The 22014-nt window shown below is 47.1% G+C and overlaps 2 protein-coding genes across 2 annotated transcripts in view; both read left to right on the forward strand.

The window, feature by feature from the left end:
* The window catches only part of NXPH4 (neurexophilin 4), a 456035-nt gene that overhangs the window by 111792 nt on the left and 322229 nt on the right, over nt 1-22014 (forward strand). The gene's annotated exons all lie outside the window — the stretch shown is intronic.
* SHMT2 (serine hydroxymethyltransferase 2) lies at nt 1246-20343 on the forward strand. Its single transcript, XM_079967094.1, has 12 exons — nt 1246-1392; nt 4385-4576; nt 6873-6952; nt 8139-8339; nt 8865-8946; nt 13188-13310; nt 13652-13791; nt 14491-14656; nt 16563-16662; nt 18185-18340; nt 19150-19257; nt 19914-20343. Exons 1-12 carry the CDS (start codon nt 1360-1362, stop codon nt 20039-20041), a joined length of 1509 nt encoding a protein of 502 aa, XP_079823220.1. The 5' UTR covers nt 1246-1359; the 3' UTR covers nt 20042-20343.

Below are 22014 nucleotides of genomic sequence, written 5' to 3' on the forward strand. Positions count from 1 at the left end.
AAATCCCTCCACTGTAGACGCAGGTTGTACATATGTGTAACTAAACCATACATTATGAAGACACCACAGTCTTTGCTGTGCCTCATTTCCGAAGGAAACACAAACCCTGGATGAGCACCAAGACTGCTGGAATCCTGCACCATTCAGAGATTGGAGTGTCATATAAAAATACCAGGATGCATCTGTAGTGCAGTACAATGGCTCAAGATATAAAGATCTTAAAACACAAAGAAGTAACACCTGAATGCTTGCAACTCCATTGTTTTGGGTGTGGAGTGAGATGCTTTAATGTGGTCTGTTCGTTGGGAATCTTCTTACACTGACAGGAGACAACCACAGAGTAGCTGAAATTCAGGGAACGCCTGCAGGAGGTTTTGTTGGGGCTCAGATGGGCTGATTCAAGAAAGCTGATAGAGCATCGTGGTTAAGAGCAGGTGCTGTGAAAGGCAACTCTGCCATGAACTCACTGATTATCCTTTGGCAAGGCGCTTGTTCTCATCATAAGCTACTTGCTGCCCTGTATTATGGGCGTAATAAATACTGTGGCCACTTAAACAGTGCCAAAAGGAAAGAGGACAGAGTTTTTCCACAAAACTGGCATATAGAAATGCAATATATCTATCCATAATGGAGAAAGCTTTGACCAGGTGACCTATGTGTGCTTGCTCAGGTGCATCTTTTGAATTTGGCCAAATAACAGGGAGCATGAAAAGTAAGCCCCCTATAATATGCAGAAACAGTAGGGTTGCACATCTTTTTATCCGGCAAAGACTGTGCCTATAACAGTCACGTGACAGACAGAAATTGAACAGGTGCAGCCTTCCCCTGCATGCCGATGCAGCCCTGCATGCCGAAGCGACGGAAGCTTGGACAGGGACAATATATCTGTGCACGAGCAGCTGTATAATCCTACATGTGGCAAGGCAGACTGTGTACGTATTAAATTCAGTTGCTGTAATAACTCAGTTCTGAAACTGAGCCCAGCAGCAACCCCCCTTGTTTACAGAATTGCAAATTTCCCAGACACGTTACTGATGCATATACTTTCCCTTTTTTGCGAGAGGAGAGCGGGAGCTTCTGTCCGTTCCGCGGGTTCAAATGCAAGACAAGTACGAGCTGCTACGCGCAGCCTGTAGGGCGATCCGCTCGGCTGCCTTCCAACAAAAGCGAGAGAGGGAGAACTACATTTCCCATGATGCCTTTTGAACCCGGTAGTAACTGGCAGTGGCGGAGGGAGAACCACGTGTTTCCCTTTCTCCAGCCCACCGTCCTCCTTTCAGATCTTGGAGACTCACTTAGCGTGAGCAACAACTAGCAAAACAGTTTGGGGGTTTTGCACTTTCTGCACCTTAGGCTGCTATGCTGCCTTTTCCCTTTAGACACTTTGCTAAGGTAAGGCGTGGGGTGCGAATGGCAGGAGGTGGGGAGGACGTTGGATCTGCTGGGATCTCCTAAGTTGAGTGTAGGGAAGACATGCAAAAGGAGACGGGGGGGGGGGTTTCCTTAGTCCCACGCGCAACTTCACCGAAGTGCTCTGCAGGTCAGTGGCTGTGGATGTTTGGAGCACCTGGGCGAGTGTGCGTGGCTTGACTTGCAAAGTGGAACTGACCTGAGCGACACCTCCATCCTGGCCCCTCTCTCCTCCCTCCCCATATGTGGGGCGCCAGGAGGCCTTTCCCTAGATAGTTCAGTTCTGGAGTGTCTGGGGAAGTAGTTTTTTTTGCTCCTCGAGTGAGTGAAGATCTGTCCTCACTGATGGCATTCTCTCTCCCCCCCCCCCAATGGGACTGTTAAGTCGTGCAAGTTTGGAGAGGCAAGCTTCTTGGGTAAGGAGTTTATATATCCGCCTGAGGGTTCAAAGCCAGGGATCTGATAGCAGCGCCGATCTGCGCGCCATTCTGCAGCTCAATTATTATTTAATTCTGGCTTAATGGCTCTTGGATGCGGCACCGAGCGAGGTGAAGAGTTATCTTGACGTTCCTCCCAAGACTGCTGGGAGAGGTTTCAGCTGATAATAGAGTCTCGGTCACGCTTTGCTGACTTTTATAGGCTAATTTTTGTAGCATCTCTTTCCCTTTCTCACTGTCCTATCTGACATTGCAGCTTCGAGGGAAAGAAAGGGAAATTGGCAGAAAGAGGCCCAGGTTCGGAGTGGGGGGAAGGTGGGGTGGGAGGAACAGGTACAAATGCAACTTGGGCAGCTGCTTTATCACCTTACCAAAGTCTCTTTGGCAGAGGCTTCTCTCTGGCACCAGCTGCTATTTGATCTCTTGAACCCAGTCAATAAAATGACATACCCCCTGAAAACGGCTTCCTGATTCGCAGGCTAAAGATATCTGCATTGGGTAACATGATTACAACTCAAAATTAAAAGGAAAGAGTTTCTACAGCCAGTGAACTGTAAATATTTTGTAACCCTTCTATCCAGCAGTCAGAAACAAGTTTGTGCCTGCGCTTTACAAGAAAAAACAAACAACCTCTGCAATTTGTAGAACCACTTTTTGCTTAGAAAATGATGATGGTTTTAAAATGATGCAGGGAGTGTTTCATTCATAGGCCAAGATGCATTATTGAGTTTTCCCTCCTTGCTGATGCAACCGAGATGAGCCGGTTACATCATCTGCAGAGGTGATTATGAGTTTTAGATGTTTTTTCAAAGTACAGACTTTTTTATTAAAAAGAAAAACTGCCTCCTTTTAAATGCTGTTGGCTGGCATTTGTGTTGCCCTTCTTTGAAACATGTGGGAAAGAAGTAGGAAAGAAAAAGCAAACTCTGCGTGTGCACATGCAACTCCCCCCCCCCCCAAGCTGGACTTGCTAACTCAGCATTCAGCAGCAGCAGCAGGAGTTGTTGTGTCTGCTGTTCTGCACAAATGAAGCTCACTTGACCATCTGCAACGTAACACCATAACAAAGCCTGCTCTGTTTCAGCAGCCCTTGAAGCAGCTCTTCCTGCCACCTCACCACTCCAGCTTTTTCTTTCAAGAATTCTCACTGTGTTGCTTTTTCAGTGACGGAAGTGGCAAGAAATTACTCCTTTCCCCAAACTCTCCATGTTAATGCAAGCAAATGCTATTCTGTAGGTCCATTGGGGCAACGCGCCAAGAGGCTAATAAACTTCAACTATTTGCTGCTTTCTAGACTTCTTTTTTATATATGTTAGTTGGTTGGATGATTTATCTGCCTGCCAGCCCCCAAACTTCATAATCTCCCACTGGGCTCAACAGCTGCCTTAGATTACAGAAGGCTGTAATATAAATTCCTCAGCACCCATCTGGTTTGCATGATAATAACCTAGTTCTGAAATCGACATAACTGCTAGGGAAGGGGGGCAGTGAGGAAGCCCCAGTTGGCAGCTCCAATATCTAGCATGGCATAGTGGATGGAGTCTTGCAGCTGGGCTGGGATGTGAAATCCCTGCTCCGTCACAAAGCTTGCTTGGTGATTTTCGGCTGGTATCCATAGCCGTATTCAGGCATTATTCTCTGTGTCAGCCTTCCTGAACCTGGTGCCCTCCAGATGTTTTGGAACTACAGTTCCCATTAACCAGAGCCAGTGTGGAAGGGATGTAGCAGGGGCAGAGGGAATGTGTAGCTCTCCAGATAGGGTTGGACTACAAGCCCCATCATCCCTGAAAACTGCCCATACTGGCTGGAACTGATGGGAGTTGGAGTCCTAGCAACACCTGGAGGGCCACAGGTTCAGGAAGGCTAACATGGAGGAGACTGGCTGGATATGGAATATTGTTGCAGTGAGCTTTTTGCAGTCAAGAAACCATCAGATGCTCCAAGACTCATGGTTCTTTTTGTGAACGTCTATTGGTTTGTTTTTTTGAATGGTAGGGAAGCCGGTGAATGCCAGTAAACTCTCTGTGTACTGCTTATGGTGGGACTTAATCCCAAATCCAAGATGGCTGTCGGCCTCTGGAATGAGGAGGCTTATATTGCACAGGTGTACTTTCCACATGTGGGATGATACACAGCGAGAGAAAGAGAGGTTGGGTGGAACACACACACACACACACAATGGCAGGTGGGGAGAGAAATCTACACAATTTTGCAACATGTTACCTATTTGCTATAGACCTGATTTAATTGCAACTTTTCATAAGAAAAAGGCTCCTACTACTGGTGTCAAGCAGGTCTCATGGGATACGCAGTCAGGGTCTCCTAGAAATCCAACAGGTTTGATGTATTCTTTGCTCTGGTAGAGCAGTGCCTGGATTGCAACATGCGCAGCCGAACTTCCAAGATGGATTGTGCCCTTTGTTCATTCTAATGTGTGGAAAGATCACCATTTGGATCCCCTGCTTGAGTCCTCAAAATACTTTAGGATGGCCAGGCTAATATAACCCTTCCTTCCTTCCTTCCTTCCCTTTTGCCAGCCCTTGCGAAGATGCTGCCAGGCTGCGGGGAGTTTGCGGGCCCAACACAGCAAAGCAGCTGCTGCATCGGCCAAGGAGACGCCAGGCTGGACCGGGCAGGAGAGCTTGGCCGAGAGTGACCCTGAGATGTGGGCCCTGGTGCAGCAAGAGAAGGATCGCCAGTGCCGGGGTCTGGAGCTCATTGCCTCAGAGGTGGGTGTCTCCTTCCTTAGCCCCGGAGTGCAGCACAAAAGGGTCTTATCCTTTGGCTGGCGAGTGCTGTCTCCTTCCTGGTGTAGTGGAGAGCCAGTGTGGTGTAGTGGTTAAGAGCGGTAGACTCGTAATCTGGGGAACCGGGTTCGCGTCTCCGCTCCTCCACCTGCAGCTGGTGGGTGACCTTGGGCCAGTCACACTTCTTTGAAGTCTCTTAGCCCCACTCACCTCACAGAGTGTTTGTTGTGGGGGAAGAAGGGAAAGGAGAATGTTAGCCACTTTGAGACTCCTGAAGGGGAGTGAAAGGCGGGATATCAAATTCAAACTCCTCTTCTTCTTCTGTTAAGGGACCTCTCTTGGTCATACAGGCCTTGGGTCTGATCCAGCAGCTCTCTTACACACTTGAGAGTGCCGTAAGAGTATATTCAGCCCCAGCTGCCTAAGCCACTTTTGGCCCTTGTGCCTTCAGGCTGAATGCTTGACTACAGCTATGGCCTTTTCCAAGGGATGCGATTGAGCGTTCTTTCTTAGTAAATTACAGGAGGAGAGGCTTCCTTTAACCTCATTTGAAGTATGCAGTTTGAGAAATAAATAGTTCATGAGGACTAGCTGCTGTGTTTTTAAACTGGGTTTTGGTTTTAATTCTTCCCTTATAATTTAGTTGCTATTTAATGAATGTTTGATTAAGTTTTGGTGTTGCCTGCTTTTGAACTCATTAGTTTTAAAGTGCCATAATAATTTGAGAAATAAATAATAAAACATTTGTAATGCACAGTTTAAATGCAAAATGTTTAATGTCAGGACTGTAAAAAATATTTCAGATTCTTAAGTTTCAAGAATGAGGTCTTTTTAACAGGGCTGGAAAAGCTTTCAACCTAAGTGTCCAAGGGAAAAGAAAAAATGCTTTGGGATTTTCTACCCCCCGCCCCACCCCCTCTGCTTTTATAATCTTTACCTGGATGTATGGGTTATTATGAATACAAAGGAAAGGCAGTTAATCTGGGTTCATGAATGCAGAATGCAAAGGGGTTGGATCCAGATTAGGTCATGCTTAAAGCTAGACCCACTGACATCAATGGAGCTTGACTCCCATTCATTTCATTGGTTCTGCTCTAAGCATGACTAAATCTGGATCCAACTCACAGTTATGGTCTTGTATATATGACATGCATAGCTGCCCAAGGCATTTTGCTGTCAGAAGCAAAGGGCAAGAGGCTTCCCACCCCTATTCTACATACAAAAGCTGATTGACTGACAGCTCAATCTTACTTCAGTGCTGGCAATGGGACAGCCTTCTCCCCCACAACTTTAGGCATAGGCTAATTCCAGGAGCACAGGGCTGGCAGTGTAGTGCACACACAGCTCTGTCCTCAAACACAGCGGAGTACCAGGAGGGATCAGAAGGAATGGCCAGAGAGGCTGTTGCTTTCCTCTGCCCAGCGCCTCACTCTGGCTAATGCTAGGGCCGGCCCTACTAGCTTTAGAAATGACTGGAGTAATAAAATAGCGTAAGCTAATGAAAGGAAGAGGGATTCTAATCTGACATAGAACTAGTCTGAGTTTTTCATTTTTGAATCCAGATCCTGGTGTATGGGCAGGAGGAGATGCCTGACATTTCTCTGCATGTCTTCCTACCCGCTGTTCTGATCATCACACCCCCAGCTGCTACTTGGCCCCAAAGTTGCACCTCACTGTGGTCCCAGCCTGGATCAGTCTCTCTCATCTATTTGGCCTTCCCCTTCGGATGTAATTCCTATTTCTCTTTTCAAAATGACAAGCCTGGATAGACTACTGCAGAGCAAGACTCATTACCTTGTCTGGGTCTTAGTTATATCTTATTGCAAGGCGAAAAAGTTACTCCATTTTTATTCACCTGGAAAGAGAAGCATACAGTCTGAGGAACATGGCATAAGAGGGATAGAATGTTTCTAGCTCTCTATCTATTGTTTGTGTGTGATTCCCTTCTCTCTCTTTTTTCTCTTTACACCTCCATCTCTTTTTTCTTTTCAAAATACTGTTTATGAATTTTGCACAAATTTTAGAAAACAATACAATACAGTAGAAGAGAAATGGCAAATCACATTTTGATAAACAGATATAAGTAATATTGATGACTAGTGTATCTTATACTTCACAGTAGGAATACAGACATAGGAAATGAGCTAAAAAGAAAGAAAAAAGGGGGTGAAAAAATATCAATACAACTCTACAAAAATCATACAACTTTTAACACATTCCATATATCAAGGAGTATGGGAAGCTTTTGACTTTTGAAACTCTTTCTCCCAAATTCCAGAATTTCTGCAGCCGAGCTGCACTCGAGGCTCTTGGATCCTGCCTCAACAACAAGTATTCAGAGGGCTACCCTGGCAAGAGGTAATGCCATTGTTCAGTAGTGAGACAGTCTGGGTAAAATAAATCAGTAATGGGTTGGGATGGAGGGTCCTGAAAGTGGGTGAGCAGAGACTGACCAGGTTTGATGGCCTGCTGGCCTGCAGACTCTTGCAGTGGATAGAAATGAGGCAAAGATGTTAAAAACTTACCAAGTAAATATCACTGGGGCTCGAGTGCTGGGCTAAGACCTGAGAGACCAGGGTTCAAATCCCCACTCAGTCATGAAGCTCACTGAATGACCTTGAGCCAGTCATAGTCTCACCAGGCTCTTGTGAGGATAGCAGTGGAGAGTGGGGGAGAACCACAAACATCGCAGAAAAGAAGTGCCATTCAGGAAGAACAGCAAGGGGCAAAATAGTGGTTCCCATTCGATGGGGGAGTGGTGGCCCTCCAGATCTTGTTGGGATTCACAGCCCCAACCAGCATCGCTGTGGGCCTTTAAATGTCAAAGTCGTGTCACAGGATGAACCTAGGGAAGAGCAGCTCACACTGTAATGTCTAAGGGCACCAAGGAAGAGGGATGGAAGGGGGTGAAAGAGGGAATAAGCCAAAGGAAGGCTTAGCATTAGTGGGAAGAAGCTATGGCTGGGCAGGGGAGAAGGTGTACAAACTGCGTATGAAGAAAAGCCCTCTTTTCTCTTCTTCCTGAGACTGCCATGGATAGCTTGGGGCCTGTTTCTTACAGTGAAGAGACAGAATGCAACCGCCACTGAATTGTCCCGGTGCGCCTGGTGTTTGCTTGATGCATGGAATGGTCCTCCCTTGGAAGAGGCCTGAGTGAAAGAGACTTGGGCAGGGCCCATCTTGGGCCTGAGCTGTTGCCTCTTTGATTGGTTATCACCCGCAGAAGCATGTTAGGATGGAATATTAGGAGTGACAAGAGGCGGGGGAGGGGCATTTTGTCATCTGGGAAAAGAATATGGTAATGAAGAGGCGGGTGCATGAAAAGTCAGCTGCGGAGCACTGGGGTGGCAGCAGGAGGCTTTGCTAGGGGATGGTGGTCTTGGCATCTTCCTTTATACATTGTGGCATGGAGAGGAGAGAGAGGGGTCTCTCTTTGTTTTTCAATGTCTTCTTCTCTGGTTCAGAGATAATGGCAGCACCAGGGCAACGGGTGTGTGGGCTGTTGATGTTTTAATTCTGCTTTCCCCTTTGCCTCCTGACGCAGGTATTACGGTGGCGCTGAGGTGGTCGACCGCATTGAGCTGCTGTGTGAACGCCGGGCCCTGGAGGCTTTTGACCTGGACCCCGAGTGCTGGGGAGTGAATGTCCAACCATACTCTGGATCTCCTGCCAACTTTGCTGCCTACACAGCTTTGCTGCAGCCCCACGAGCGGCTTATGGGCCTGGACTTGCCTGATGGAGGCCAGTACGTTTGAAGTGGGGTGTGGAACTGGGAACTGGCATGGCTAATAAAGGCGCAAGTGAGGAAGGTCTAGTTGAAGGAACTGGGATGGGGAGGTAGAAGGAGCAGGACTGCAATGCTGACACAGTGGGTCTTTGTGTGGGGTTCAGGGCATTGTGGTGATAAGATTCTCCACAGGATAATAGTCCCCTGACAAAGCGAAATTTGCTGGCCCTTAGTCAGTTTAATATAGCAATTGGTTTTTCAGCTTTGTGTCTGTAGAAGCTTCTGGTTCCTTTCTCCCTCTGGTTTGTGGAGATTTTGAACTTGTATTTTTTGGGGACATACTTTGCCTCGTGTAGTTATTAGATCCTACTCTGGCCCATAGAAAATCCCCCTTGGAAGTGACTGTCCTAATTGAGGATGGATAACTAGTTAATCTGTGGGTCCATTTGGGTGGGAAGGTTCTTACTTGGTCCCATGGTCAGAGTTCTGCTGTGACTGGAGCTTAGATTATCTCCTGACAATATGTCTTCCCTATTCTTGCAGCCTAACGCATGGGTATATGTCTGACATCAAACGTATCTCGGCCACGTCCATCTTCTTCGAATCCATGCCCTACAAACTGAATGTGAGTGAACAGAAATGTGTCCCATCCTCCCTTATTCCAAAATACCCCCAAAGCAGGTTATATTCATAAATGAAACATAAAACTGAAACTTCTTGTTCCAATAAAATTCAGTCCAATCATTAAAACAGCAGTTTAGCAGGATTTCACAGACAATCATAGTGCTCATAAAAAAACATTTTAAAGCATTTTAGAAGAAACAGTTTTACAACCAGTCATGGTATGAGTGGTTAAGTAATCAAAATTTAGCTTAACCTTCCAGCTGAAAAGTAGCTGCGGGAGGGATTTACACAAATATAGGGCCACCACCAAGTAGACCTTGCTTGTAGTACTTGCCAATCTAATTGATTTCAGTGTGGGGAGGCTGATGATGATGATGATGATGATGATGATGATTTATTATTTATTATTTGCCTTCATGTATACAAAATGTACGCCGTTGTGTGTGAAGTGTTAGCTGTGGTTTTCTTAAAAAATAGTTTTATTAAGATTTTTCTGTGTTGCAAAACAGATAAACAGGGAATCACCTCCACTTTCAATTCATAGTCTTTTTCACAGTTCATTTACATTTAGTGAGAGTCACTTTTGTCACAGACATCTTGCTGCTGGGGGAAGAAAGGGGGCAAGGGAGATGGGGGGCATTGTACTTTTGTTCTGTTGACTAGTGTTAGTGTGGGGGTTTGTGTCAGCATCATGTTGGTAGGTAGGGGTTTGGCACCTTTCCCCCTCCCCACCACCCCACCCATTTCCTCTGTGCTGAGAGTCTGTGTAGGATCCTGCCTGCAGTTCTACAGCCCTTCTACATACCATCAGCTGCCTCTACCCTGTTATCAGCTACCTTGCCTGGAGAGGGAGACACCGTTGTGTGGTGTGTCTCTTCTCCCCTCCCCCCCCCCCGTATCGGCAGATGAGAACTGGATCTGTCCAGTGGCCCAGATTGTTGTCTCTCCCACCCTCCATGGAGCACAGTTGACAGGTGTGTGGAGCCACCCACCTGCCAATCACTTTACTTCATAAAGATGTCAGGTGACCCATTTTTGCCCACATGGTTTGAAATCAAACAATGCAGGCAGAGGCACAGCCTGAACGGAGCATTTTGCAACACCCTTGGGTAGCAATCAACAAGCCTGACTATCAGGTGATTGCTGGGCCCAGTGTAGGGCTGGGCAATGTTAGGTTTTCAACACTGTGATGCATCACCAGCCAAACATTGCGATCTGGTGATATACCTTGAAGTTGAAACCAGCTGCATTGGCCCCAACCCACAAGGCATGGGGTGAAACTGCTGCAGCGCTCAGTGCTGGAACTGAGGCACTTTCACCCAAGGGCTTTGTGGGCCAGGACAATGCAGCTTGTTTGCACTGCTTAGGTGGGGGGGGGGAGCGGGAAGGCTCCTGCCCCCAGCTGAGCAAGCCCAGTCTCTCCATTGAGGGGCAGACAGCTGTGCGCCCCTGAACAGAGAAGTTTAAAGGAGCCAGCACCCTGCCTCTGGCTCGCTCCTCAGGGCTCCCTCCGCCTTCGGGTTTGTGGGGGGCAAGCGGGCTGCCTCTTTCTGCTAAGAAGACGGAGAGAGCCCTGCCGATGTGGGGGTGAGGGGCAGGTGAGCTACCTCTTTCTCCTAGGAGAAGGAAGCAGCCTGCTCGCTCCCTGCTCACTTGTAAACGGAGGGAGCCTGATGGGCTCCATTCTCAAGGCTCCCTCAAGTGTAACGGAGTCCCCCACCCCTCCTCCAGCTTGCGCAAGCCAGAGGCGGGTTGAGGGCACCGTTACACTTCCCCGCTTGGGGAAGGGCAGCCAGGCAACCCCAGAACGGAGAAGTTTAAAGGAGCCACCTGCCCAAGCGGGCAGCCAAGGGAGGAACAAGCTACATTGGCCCCTCAACCATATGAGGGCCAGAGTGCAATGGCTGCTTCACCCAGCAGTATATTGCACCTGAAACCGCTGCTGCTCCTGAGTCCCTCTGCTGCCAGCGGCCGGCAGCAGCTTCTTTCTCCCTTGTGTGCTGAGTGCTGGTGGCAGAGGGACTCAGCAGTGGCAGTTTCACCCACAATATACTGCCAGGTGAAGCAGCCACTGCGATCCAGTCCCGGGTGATATATCAGTACACCATGGCTCAGTTGATCGTTGGGCATTTATGATGGTACACAGGGCTTTGCAGTCCAGCTGATTGACTGTTCCTGCAAAATCTCTTTCTGCTCAGCCATGTCCTTACCTGCTCCACATCTGATGGTGTTTATGATGTCAGGTATGGGGCAGGTGGGCATGACTTGGCTGAAATGGCCTGGCAGTCAAAGGGAGGCCTGTTGAGCCTGTTTTAATGATGCATTTTCTGTTGCTGTAACCTGTCCTGGGACCTTCGGGTGAAGGGTGTGGATGGTGATGATGACGATCTAGGTGCCCTTATAGTCTTCTCCCCTAGCTAGTTTTTTTTGCAAACAAGGGTCAAGCTTTTTTAACCACATATAGATACTGCTTAGAAGTAATCCTTTCAGGAATCTTAGAAGAGGTCTTCCATAACCTGTGTAGCTTCTTGTTCCTCTTCATAACTATCCAAATTAAAATACATTATGCGCAGTGCTAAAGAATGCAGATTAAATCATGTAAAGAAAAGAGTTGAAATTTGGCAGATGTGCTCAGTTTGCGAAGCATGTATGGATTTGGATTTCTTGGGCACCTGTTGTTTTAATACTGGCAAGATGGCTCTGTGCTATTCCTTCAGCCTCTTTTATCTTTAACCTCTCACTTCTTGAGTGCACTTTGCCCACTGATTATCCCTTGCACAAGATTACGGGTGAAGGAGATAATTTCACAGTTCACTCACATCCACTTTTCCTGAGTGGCTCTGAAGTGCAGTTGCTGTTTTTTCCCAAGGCAATGTGAAGAATCCTCTCCTCTTTTCTGCTCCCCAAGAAGTGTCAGTTCTCTGTGTGCTCGACCACTTGGCTTGGCTCTGCCAGCTACACAAAGATGCCTGAGGTTGAGAAAACATTCTCGCAACAATGCTGCCTTGTTCTGGGAAGGAGAGGAGGCAGCGGCAGCAACCTCTTTATAGTTCTGCATTCTCAGTCAGTATTGGCAGCCAATAAAACTGGTTGTGGAGAGGCTACATGGTGGCAAAAAAAGAAAAGATCTCTGTTCTGATTTATTTATTTTGAAAATTATCACAAATAAAATGTAACAGCATGCAGAATTCAAAACTAAGAGTCTAAGTCCAGGGTAAACTTGGGTAAACGTAAGGCTTAAAGAGCCTTAAAAAAAAAAGAAGAAGCAGCTTTTCTGTTTAATCATATCATCAATGCATACTGTGTTACAGTCAAGCACAAGGTAATAAGAATAAAAATAACTTAAATATTTTAGCTCTGGATTGTAGCATTTTTCAAATTGTGATGGTTTTTATGCAAATCCCAATTTCTTATCTAAAATTTTGAATTGATTTGATGATAATTTAACCGATACAAATTCTTTAATCTTGTCTATTTTTCTCGTTTTTGGCTCTCCTTCTGAAAAGTCTAAGAATTCATTATAGGTACCCAGTTATTACTCATATTAATTTTTTATTTGCTTCAGCTTCTATTGGGGATAACCACCTTGGTGTTTTGTTTCCTAATAAATTTAAACAGGCATTTAAAGGCGGTTGCTATTATTTATTTTATTTCATTTATGAGTCTCTTCCCATGAAGCATCTGAAAGTGATTTCACATTACAGTAGAAAGATCTTTTAGAAATTTCATATTGTATTTTGGTCTCCACCTCACAAGAGATTCCAGAGGGAGGTTATTCCAGAGGGTGAGCCCTCTGGTGGAGAAGGGCTTTCATCCATGTTGCCACCAAATGACAATCTGCTGGTCATGGACTCCTCAAAAGATCTCAAATATCAGCTGGTCTGAACCAGAGAAGGCAGTCTGCTAGGCATCCTAGTCTTTTAGCTAAAAGTATCCCAACTGCAGTCCTTTCTGGGGTTTCATAGCCTGGGTGTTCCTGCAGCCATCTCTGTCTTAGAAAGGCAGGACATGAGACTGTCTGCTGCTTCAGCCAGCTACAAGCATCTTAACAAGACATTAGGCAAGGGGGCAGTTGAGACGTAGGATAACTCGTCTTCATATGTGGGCTGGATTTGGTGTGAAGGCAGCCCATTGCCAACCCCTGCTCTATGGAACCTTTCTCTCCTGTGTGTGCATTTATGGGTGAAAGGAGAAATATTGGCTTAATCCCCATGCGTTAACCCATCACTTCCCTCCCTGCAGCCAACAACAGGATTGATTGATTATGATCAGCTAGAAGTAACGGCCCGACTCTTCCGCCCGCGTCTCGTCATTGCTGGGACCAGTGCCTACGCCCGCCTTATTGACTATGCCCGCATCAAGAAGGTAGCCCCTGGGTGCAGTGGGAGGGCAGGCAGTTGTAGGGCTTTGAAATGCATTCCTGTTTTGTTGTAAGCCGCTCGGAGCATGTTTTGGGGGGGTTTGTGTGGAAAAGCATCGTACAAATAAAATGACTGAATGAATAATGTGTATTCTCCCTACCCCATAGTAAAATTCAGTGGAAACGTGAGTGTTAGGGCTCAAATGGAACCTGTTTGCTTCTAATAGTTTTGGATCTGCAAGTAGCTGGACCTTCAGCTGGCGTGCAAGGGTGCATGTTCCTTTTGCTTGTGAGGCATGTGGCAAGGAGCGTGGGAGCAGGAGACTGACCTGTTCTTCTCCGTCAGGTGTGTGAAGAGGTGAAGGCCTACATGCTGGCTGACATGGCCCATATCAGTGGTCTGGTGGCAGCCAAAGTCATCCCTTCTCCCTTTGATTATGCTGACCTGGTCACTAGCACGACTCACAAGACACTGCGTGGAGCGAGGTGAGCATGACAAGGATGGAGTGTGGGGTTGGGAAGCATCAGTCCTCATCATTTGGGGGTGGGAACCTGATGCCCTCCAGGTGGGCTCCCATCAGCTCCAGCCAGCACAGCCAATGAGCAGGGATGTTGGGAGTTCCAGCTCAACAACATCCAGAGGGCATCAGCTTCCCCTAGCCCTGCTCTTTGTGAACTCAGTGGAAGAGTGTGGGCTTTGCCCACAAAGTGTTCCCCACCGCAGGAGGAGAGGGCCAGAGGTTCCTCACTCATTTTTCATCTCTTTGGGGGTTGTGAAGACCCTCTGTGATGCCTTAATAATGGTACTTAATCTGCTCGGGAACTGTGAACATGGTTAACATGGTCCAGTTGTGAAATCTCTCTCGCTTCACCTGCAAACTTGTGCCTAGGGTAATTAGAGGGCAAAGTGCTCTCTGAGCGAGAGGTCAAAAATACTGGAGTTAGGACTTTTGGCAAAAGGTGTTGGGGAATAGAAATGGAATTCTTTGCATAATTTTTAGTTTTGCTGGTTATGGGAAAGGCAAGGACTGTCTGCAGCTATTGGAAATCCTATTCAGCTTCCTCTCTGGTTTCTGAAGCTTCAGTGGGCATTGCCCTAACCGTAACCAAAAAGCCTTGTATGGTTGGAGCCCTAGTGATAGATGTACTTTCGTGTTTACACTTCCACACTCTTGTCACATGCAGGTCTGGACTGATCTTCTACCGCAAAGGTGCCCGTTCCATAGACAAGAAGACTGGCAAGGAGATTCCCTACAATCTGGAAGAGAAGATCAACTTTGCTGTCTTCCCTTCTCTGCAGGGAGGGCCCCATAACCATGCCATTGCAGCTGTCGCTGTGGCACTGAAACAGGTGGGAAAGGGGAATGAGAGCCCTGCACACCCTTTTTGACAGGATTTTCGACGTTAACTTGTATCACCACTTCGACTCCCTCGGTGCCCTGAAATGAGCAACATTCACTTGGTTTCCCAGCAGCCCCTGCAAAAGAAAGCTGTTGATTGCCTAATCAAGTGCATTGCTCAGTGCCAATGATCTGCTTTGGCGTTTGTTGTGTGCTCAGTTCTTGTCTCTCTTGTCCTGCCTGTTTGCCTTGGTGGTCTGGACCAAGCCCTGTGTTTATCCTGCCCTGGACCTCAATCCTTCTTTCCATGGTCCTGATTCTGAAAATTCAGCTCATGAACCAATGAGCTTGATATATATATGCTCTTCCATCAAGTTCTCTTATGTCTGAGAGGAGCTACCTTTTAATCAAAAATGTTGCATCACAGGAGCAGTAAGGGCTCTTTGCTCCCCTGTCCTGCTGGAGTTGGGGCACAAACTCCCCATTTAGGCATAGGCATCGCCTGTCCTGCTACTCTCCTAGAAAGCTTCTGTCCTCTATATGGTCCAGTACATTGGCTCTCTTAATTCTGCTAGGAGAGGCTAGATTCCTGCATCTTTTAGAAGATTAGCTTTGATTTCTTTTTATTTCATGTTTTGGTATACTGCCCTTCCTATCCGAGGGTAGTTCCCTCTAAGCATTTACAATGCTATACAATGACATAAATAAAATGCTACCCCCAAAAAATAGATGTACTTTACAAATTCACCACAACTTCAGAACCAATTGGGAAAGTAGAATGGGCAACTCATTGTTTAAAACATCATTTTCTTTCTTCTTGGCTTCATTTAAAGTGCTTGAGAGAATAAAAATGCCATAGCCTACTGCCTAAAAGACAACAATGTAGGCACCAGATGAACTTCTTTGCAGAGGGGATTCCACTGCTGGGTTGCCACTGATGAAAAAGCCCCCTCTCTTGTTTCCAAGAGCGTAGCTATCTCTGTTACAGTTCTAATAACTAGTATTGGTAAACTAACTAGTATTAGTTTGCCAATATTGTGCCAGCTAATTGACTGCACTCCTTTTGACCAGTTAAGTGCCAGTGTTGGAGAGTGTTCCCTAGAGCAGGAGGGGGGAATATCAGGCTCAGGAACCAAATGTGGGTGTCTAAACCCTTCTACCTGACCTTTGGGACACTCAAGCCATGCCCCCACCCCCAGTCCAAACACCCCTCTCCCCATTCCACAACCCTCACCAGCCTTGGGCCATGCCCTCCTTGTTCAGTTTTGCCTGTCTGGAATATCGATCAGCCTGGGCACTGAGGTCCAGCTCCGAGGGCCTTCTGGTGGTTCCCTCCCTGTGAGAAGTGAAGTTACAGGGAACCAGGCAGAGGGCCTTCTCGGTAGTGGCGCCTGCCCTGTGGAACGCCCTCTTGTTAGATATCAGACTGCTAAACAACATTCTGCAGAAATTTGAAGGCAGCCCTGCATTGGGAAGCTTTCAATGTCTGATATATTGTGTGTTCTTTTATATTTTTTGGGAAGCTGCTCAGAGGGGCTGGGGCAACCCAGTCGGATGGGCGGGGTACAAGAAATAAATGGTGATGATGCCCTTGAAATGTGATAATGCCTCTTGCTTGTGTGGATGGAGGAAGACGTGTGTAGAAACATGTGGCTTTTTTGCATGGCTGTATAAAGGCTCTGTCCACTTTTACTTCTGGTCCCGGCACTCAATCTTGGCTCGTGGCCCAAGGAAGTTTGTCGGTCTAGCCCTTGTACTGAAAAAGGTTTGCCCTCCCAGCCCTGGAGTTCTGGGCTGGGAAGAAACTGAGAGAGTGTTGCCCCTGCTTCCCTGTGGAGTGACAAAATGCTGCAAGCTGTGCTGCTTAAAGGAGAAGTGCTGATTCTGGCCCACTTTGCATCCCTTTTTCCATTGTAGGCCAGCTCACCTATGTTCCGGGAGTATTGCCAGCAGGTACTGAAGAACGCCAAGGCCATGGCAGAAGCATTGCTGCAGCGAGGATACACTCTGGTTTCAGGTATAGTGAGGACCGTCCGTTTGCTTCTGAGCAGAAGAACACAACCAGAGGAGTGACATGGCGGAAGCTTTTACTGGGCTGTACCATTTCAGATTGCAGGTAGATGGCACATTTTTGGCATTCTCCTATATTAAAAGCTCCCAGCATATACAGAAATTGGTATGCAGGGGAGAAGAATTCTAGGCTTACTTATATCTCTGACATTCTAGTTTAATGGTAGGCACAGGGAATTTTTAATATGGGATGGGATTCAAACATGTGCTTCCCCACCTGCAGTCTGAAATGGCACATCCCAACCAATGCCATGCCATCTGACTCTTCTGCTTGTGTGCTTTAGCTCTGGGTCTTGACTTTATTTTGGTGCAGTGGGAAGGGAAGTGTTGGGGTAGGTTAGCCAGTGAGTAGCACATATGGACGCGGGTGGCGCTGTGGGATGCGGATGGCGCTGTGGGTAAAACCTCAGCGCCTAGGACTTGCCGATCATATGGTCGGCAGTTCGAATCCCCGCAGCGGGGTGAGCTCCCGTCGTTTTGCCCACCTAGCAGTTCGAGAGCACCCTTAAGTGCAAGTAGATAAATAGGTACCGCTTTATAGCGGGAAGGTAAACGGCGTTTCCGTGTGCTGCGCTGGTGCAGGATCGCCAGAGCAGCTTCATCATGCTGGCCACGTGACCCGGAAGTGTCTCCGGACAGCGCTGGCCCCCGGCCTCTTAAGCGAGATGAGCGCGCAACCTCAGAGTTGGTCACGACTGGCCCGTACGGGCAGGGGTACCTTTACCTTTACCTTTTAGCACATGTAGAGATGTGAAAACCTGTAGCTGTTTGCAGAAGCATGCTATTTGGAATGGGTGGAATAAGAACAGCTGTGGGAAAGTTTTAAATGCATTTTGATCAGTGACTGGAGTGCTGGTTCAAATCCTTACCCTGCCAAGCACCATATAGTAGTCTCAATCAAGAGGATATCTTCACCTTGGAGATGTGAAAAAGGTGCTCATATGGGGCACTTTTTTGAAACTGCTGGTGTTCAGTTCCATGAATCAACCTCTAAAGCAGGGGTGCCTTGCCTCTAGCCCTCCAGTTGTTGCTGGACTCCCTCTCCCATCCGCCCCAGACAGCATAGCCAATGGCATCTCACAACAGCTGGAGGGGCCACAGGTTAAGCATCCCTGCTCTAAACACAGTACTGCTTCTTCTACAACCAAGCAGTATATAAATTTTATGAAATGAATAAATAAAAATACATAGGATAGTCTATGAATTCAGTGTCAGTTTTTCTGGGGGGAGTGGGTGGGTGGGAAAAGGTGGTCACTAGGATGATTAGATAAATTCATGGTGGATGGCTCCATCAACATGTCCGCCATAATGAAGAGGCTGTGTCGGCAAGCAACTCTGGAGGTCTTTAACCCAGCAGGGTAATTCTAATGATCATCATAATTGTTATGAGATGGACCTATTATTTGAGTGTTGAGAATGGATGTGAGTTAGGAAGGTTATACTCTCTCTGTCTCTATCTCTCTGGTTAGGTGGCACTGATAACCACCTGGTACTTGTGGACCTGAGACCAAAAGGCATTGATGGAGCCCGGGCTGAGCGGGTGCTAGAGCTGGTGTCCATAACAGCTAACAAAAACACCTGTCCTGGGGACAAGAGTGCATTGACACCTGGTGGCTTGCGGCTTGGTAAGAACAATGACTTAAATAAAAAAGTCAGGTGCATGGCTGTTTCTGATGTTCAGAGCTGCATATAATTACACTGAAATAATCCAGATTCTGCCACAAGAAAAGCTAAACTCTGCTTTGAGACGCCTTCTTTTTAAATAATGTCAATTATTTTTGCTCAGGACTGCTAGGGAGAAAAACAGTGGGAAGGGTATGGAAATTTGGGAATAGGTGCACTATTCACTTTCCATGGATGCATCTTGTGAGCGCTGAAATCAGTACTGGGTCCAGAGTTCAGCAAGCTCAGAATCTTACTCATGTAATAAAACAACAATTTTCTAGCCCTTAAGGCTGCAAAAATAGGCTTGAAAGTATCCCAGAAATTAGAGTGAGGAAAGAAAGTTCCAGTATCTTGTGTAAATTTAGTATAATAATTAAGCAGAGTAAGCAAATCGGTATAAATCACCTCATTTCCAGGTTCTTGTTTTCTTGGCCCAAATTACTTCATTTATTCATTCACTTTTAGTGCAGATTATTTATACTAATGGGGAAGGAAGGCTGAACTGGGATAGGACACTACAATCCATGATGACTCTTCTCTTCTCACCCCCTTCCCCAACACACACCTGGAATACCAATTGCAGAAAACGATATTGGTAGTGTTTTTGTAGGCAATGCGTCAATATGATTAAGAAAGAGAGTAAGGAGAATGGAGGTCTTTGAACTCCTTGTCAGGTCTATGTGTGTGTCCTCCTGCTTATGAGCTTTTGCACTGTCCAGGGTGTTTATTCTTTCAAAGAGAAGAGCTGTTCTCTTCCAATCCCTCACAGGGGCACCTGCACTCACCTCCCGGCAATTCCGAGAAGGCGATTTCCAGAAGGTGGTGGAGTTCATGGATGAAGGAATCCAGATTGGGCTGGATGTCAAAAAGAAAACCTGTAAGTTGTTGGTGTGTTATAGAAAAGCTAGCAGGTTGAATTGGGATGGGTTGTTTGCATGTTGCAGTTACTAGTCCATGTTGACTATCACTAACTTGAGACTTTGACTTCTTTAGTGGGACATCCGGGTGATCTGTTTGATAGACTCATTATATTCAGGGCTTTTTTCCCCCAGCTGGAGCTCACAGGAGCTCAGCTCTGGCACCTCTCAGGTGGGTGCCATTGCCATTCTAAGAGAACAAGGGAGAAGTTTACGGTGAGCTCCAGCACCTCTTTTTCTAGAAAAACAGCACTAATTACATTTGCTGCTTCTGAATGATGGATTTCCTTGTTTCAGCTGAGACCCAAGAGGTCACAGAACATCCTCTGAATGTCAGGTCCCCCCCCCCCGAACTGCTTTACTGGCCCTGCTCTGTGCCTTTTAACGCAGAGAAGTTGAGCAAGTCAAGATTTTTTCACCATGTGTCTCTATGTAACCAAAAGTTGGTTAAAGTGGTAAAATGGGGGTTCCTGATTTCTGAGGCTTGGCCCCAGATTTAGGAGTGAGTAAAGAGTACATTCTTAGATAATTGAAACCCTCCCTCTGTGCTTCAGTCTCCCTGTGTTTTTGCAACTCCTGGTTTACTTATATCCCTGCTCTCCTCCTTTTCCCACAGCCAAGCTCCAGGACTTCAAAACCTTCTTGCTGGCTGACCCAGAGACGAAGCAGCGCCTGTCTGACCTTAGGCAGCGAGTTGAGACCTTTGCCCGTGCCTTCCCCATGCCTGGCTTTGATGAACGTTGATGTCATGCCCAACCAGAGACTGTCTGATTACCCCCAGATGGGCGGGGCTTGCCAGAGGCCAGGTGCTTGGGTCCCTGTGGTCCTACCTCTGAGAGCCAGCCAGCAGGTGCCCTTTTCTGGAATGGTGATTGCCTTGGCCACCTTTTTTCCTTCTCCCAATGCCCATTTTATAGTGACTCAAAAACAACTGACCTCCTTTCCGTTTTATAGCAGGACTAGTCTCTGATCCACGGTACCTGTGTAATATTTTCACCTGCCCACTATGCAAGATGGGTTGTAAGAATTAAACAGCTTCATCTCTCTCCCTTGACTAAACCAAAACAGAGCATTTTTGAAACTACCTTCTAATGTCGTGCCCTTTGCCACCCATGTTTGAGAGTGTTTATGTATACATGTGTACATGCTCACAGCACCTTCTCTGCCCAGAAGCACACGGCCAGCGATATGCTTTGTGAGATTGTAAGAAGAGCCTTGCTGGATCAGGCCAAAGCATACTTTGCGCCCAGTGGCCACCCAAGTGCCTCTGGGAGGCCCAGAGCAGGACCTGAGACCAGTCACTCTCTCCTGCTGCTGTTCCTCAGAACCTGCTGCCCAGAGGCCTGTGCCTTCCATCCTGGGGGTCGGCTCAGATGACTTTAAAAGGAGATTGGACAAGTTCATGGAGGACAAGGCTCTTGGTGGCTTCTGGTCTATGATGGCTGTATGCTACCTCCCGATTCAGGGTCTGTGTGCTTGACTATGTAAAGAGAGCACTTTTTCTGTTAATTACAGAGCTTTAACATTAGCTTGTCCAATGAGAGCACAGAAATGAGTCATTTCCTTTGACATGGTGTAGGCAACATGACTTGCTTGTTCCCTGAAATTCTGCTGTGGGGAAGTGGTTCTGTCAATGCTCCCTACAGGAGCCAGAGATGCAGCCTCTGCATCCAAATGGTTCTTGCAAGTTTTCCAGTATGTTGTCTCCTTGTTAGGGCATATGTAAGGCTGCTTTCATGGGACGCAGGTGGCGCTGTGGGTTAAAGCCTCAGCGCCTAGGGCTTGCCGATCGAAAGGTCGGCGGTTCGAATCCCTGCGGCGGGGTGCGCTCCCGCTGCTCGGTCCCAGCGCCTGCCAACCTAGCAGTTCGAAAGCACCTCCGGGTGCAAGTAGATAAATAGGGACCGCTTACCAGCGGGAAGGTAAACGGCGTTTCCGTGTGCGGCTCTGGCTCGCCAGAGCAGCAATGTCACGCTGGCCACGTGACCCGGAAGTGTCTTCGGACAGCGCTGGCCCCTGGCCTCTTAAGTGAGATGGGCGCACAACCCCAGAGTCTGTCAAGACTGGCCCGTACGGGCAGGGGTACCTTTACCTTTTTAAGGCTGCTTTCGCAGTGTCAATATTGCACAAAATATCTACTTGCTGTAGGTTTATTGTGTGAAAAATGGATTCATGGATTGGCCCTGTTTTATTAAACAGGAGAGGCATATCCAGCCCCTCCCCCCCAATGTGAATGTAGGTAACTTTACTACTTGGTAAGCTGGTCTTCTCCTAAATCACTGTCTGCTTTCCTTCATTTCTGGTTGGGTGAAGAAGTGTGGTTTAGGTATTTGTTCTGACCAAGTGGCTTAACGACAGGATTCTACATGGTCAATGGACCCCACTCTTCCACTACAGACAGGAAAGGAATTGAGAGCACACTCGTAGAGGAGAACTGCAGAATATTCTCACATGCCAACGCATGCAACCTTTTTAAAGCTGCAAACATAACTCCCAACTCCTGCATATTTTCTGTTTCTCAGAATTAGGCTCGTTGCTTACTTCTGCATGCTGACTCTGCCTTCTGTAGAGGGGTGTTTCTTGTGGAGAGCACTCTCTACATGAATCTACTAAACTAGATTTTATTTGGATGAAGGATGGTGAACACAAGCTTCTCTAAGTCTGTGAACAACCCAGAAGATGAATGGGGAAGCTTGCAGCAGCCCTTCAGGTGTTAT

Source organism: Podarcis cretensis (assembly GCF_951804945.1).
Source record: "Podarcis cretensis genome assembly, chromosome: 2".
NCBI lineage: Eukaryota > Metazoa > Chordata > Lepidosauria > Squamata > Lacertidae > Podarcis > Podarcis cretensis.